Genomic DNA, 765 nt, shown 5'->3' with positions numbered 1-765 from the left:
CAGAAAGGGCGGCTGGCCGGGGTCAGCAGACCTCGGCCAAGGAAAGAGCAACAGCAACGTGGGTGGAAAGAAAATGACCAGTTTTCATCAGTTCCCCAGCACAGTCCCCCTCGTCTCTGCTCAGGGGTTTGGTGGGGTGAGGGGTCCACACAGAAACGAGGCACATGGGCTTTCTCTAGGAATCCCACAGTCCTCTTTTCCCGCTTAGTCCTCTCCACAGGGAAAGGATGATAGAGGGATCCCCAGAATAAGTGTGTGTTTGGGGGGATCTTCCCCCCTAACGGTGGCAAGGGGTGGCCAGAGACGCAGGCGCGCAGAGCAGACGCTCTAAGGGGCAACGGGGCAGAGGGCCGGCCGGCCGGGTGCGGGGACTAGATAGTCCAGGCGGCGCGGCAGGTTTGTGCTAACAGAGGCGGGCGGTCAGCGCCTCCGGGTCGCGCCGGGGGTTCCGGAGGGCATCAGGTCCCGGACGCACCCAGGAGCCCCGCGCTGGGCCTGCGCTGCCAAGGGACGTTTTTGGGTAAACACCCCACCCGTTCCCCGGGGGAAGCGTCGCCGGGAGGAGCCTCTGGAGCAGCTGACAGCGTCCTCCCCGCAACCGCACGCCCGCCCCACTCCGCCTCGCGCCGGAACCCCGCGCCCCCACGAGTCGCGCCGGTACCTGCGAGCCCCCCCATGGCCGCGGTCCCTGGCTGTCTGTAGACCACGGTCCAGACCAGGAAGATGGAGAAGCCGGCCACGGAGCTGATACCGGCGGAGGCGCCG

The 765-nt window shown here is 66.7% G+C and overlaps 1 protein-coding gene across 1 annotated transcript in view; it reads right to left on the bottom strand.

The window, feature by feature from the left end:
* SLC48A1 (solute carrier family 48 member 1) overlaps positions 1 to 754 on the bottom strand; it is a gene marked incomplete at its 5' end in the record, with an annotated part of 8268 nt that extends 7514 nt beyond the window's left edge. Inside the window, 1 exon segment of the mRNA XM_006168593.3 lies at positions 662 to 754. Within this exon segment, the coding sequence (XP_006168655.2) occupies positions 662 to 754 (93 nt within the window).
* Positions 755 to 765: the final 11 nt, after the last annotated feature.

Source organism: Tupaia chinensis, unplaced genomic scaffold (genome assembly GCF_000334495.1).
Source record: "Tupaia chinensis unplaced genomic scaffold, TupChi_1.0 Scaffold145870_1, whole genome shotgun sequence".
In the NCBI taxonomy this organism is placed as follows: Eukaryota; Metazoa; Chordata; class Mammalia; order Scandentia; family Tupaiidae; genus Tupaia; species Tupaia belangeri.
The sequence above is the reverse complement of the archived record's forward strand: the minus strand, read 5'-3'. Positions and strand labels throughout refer to the sequence as shown.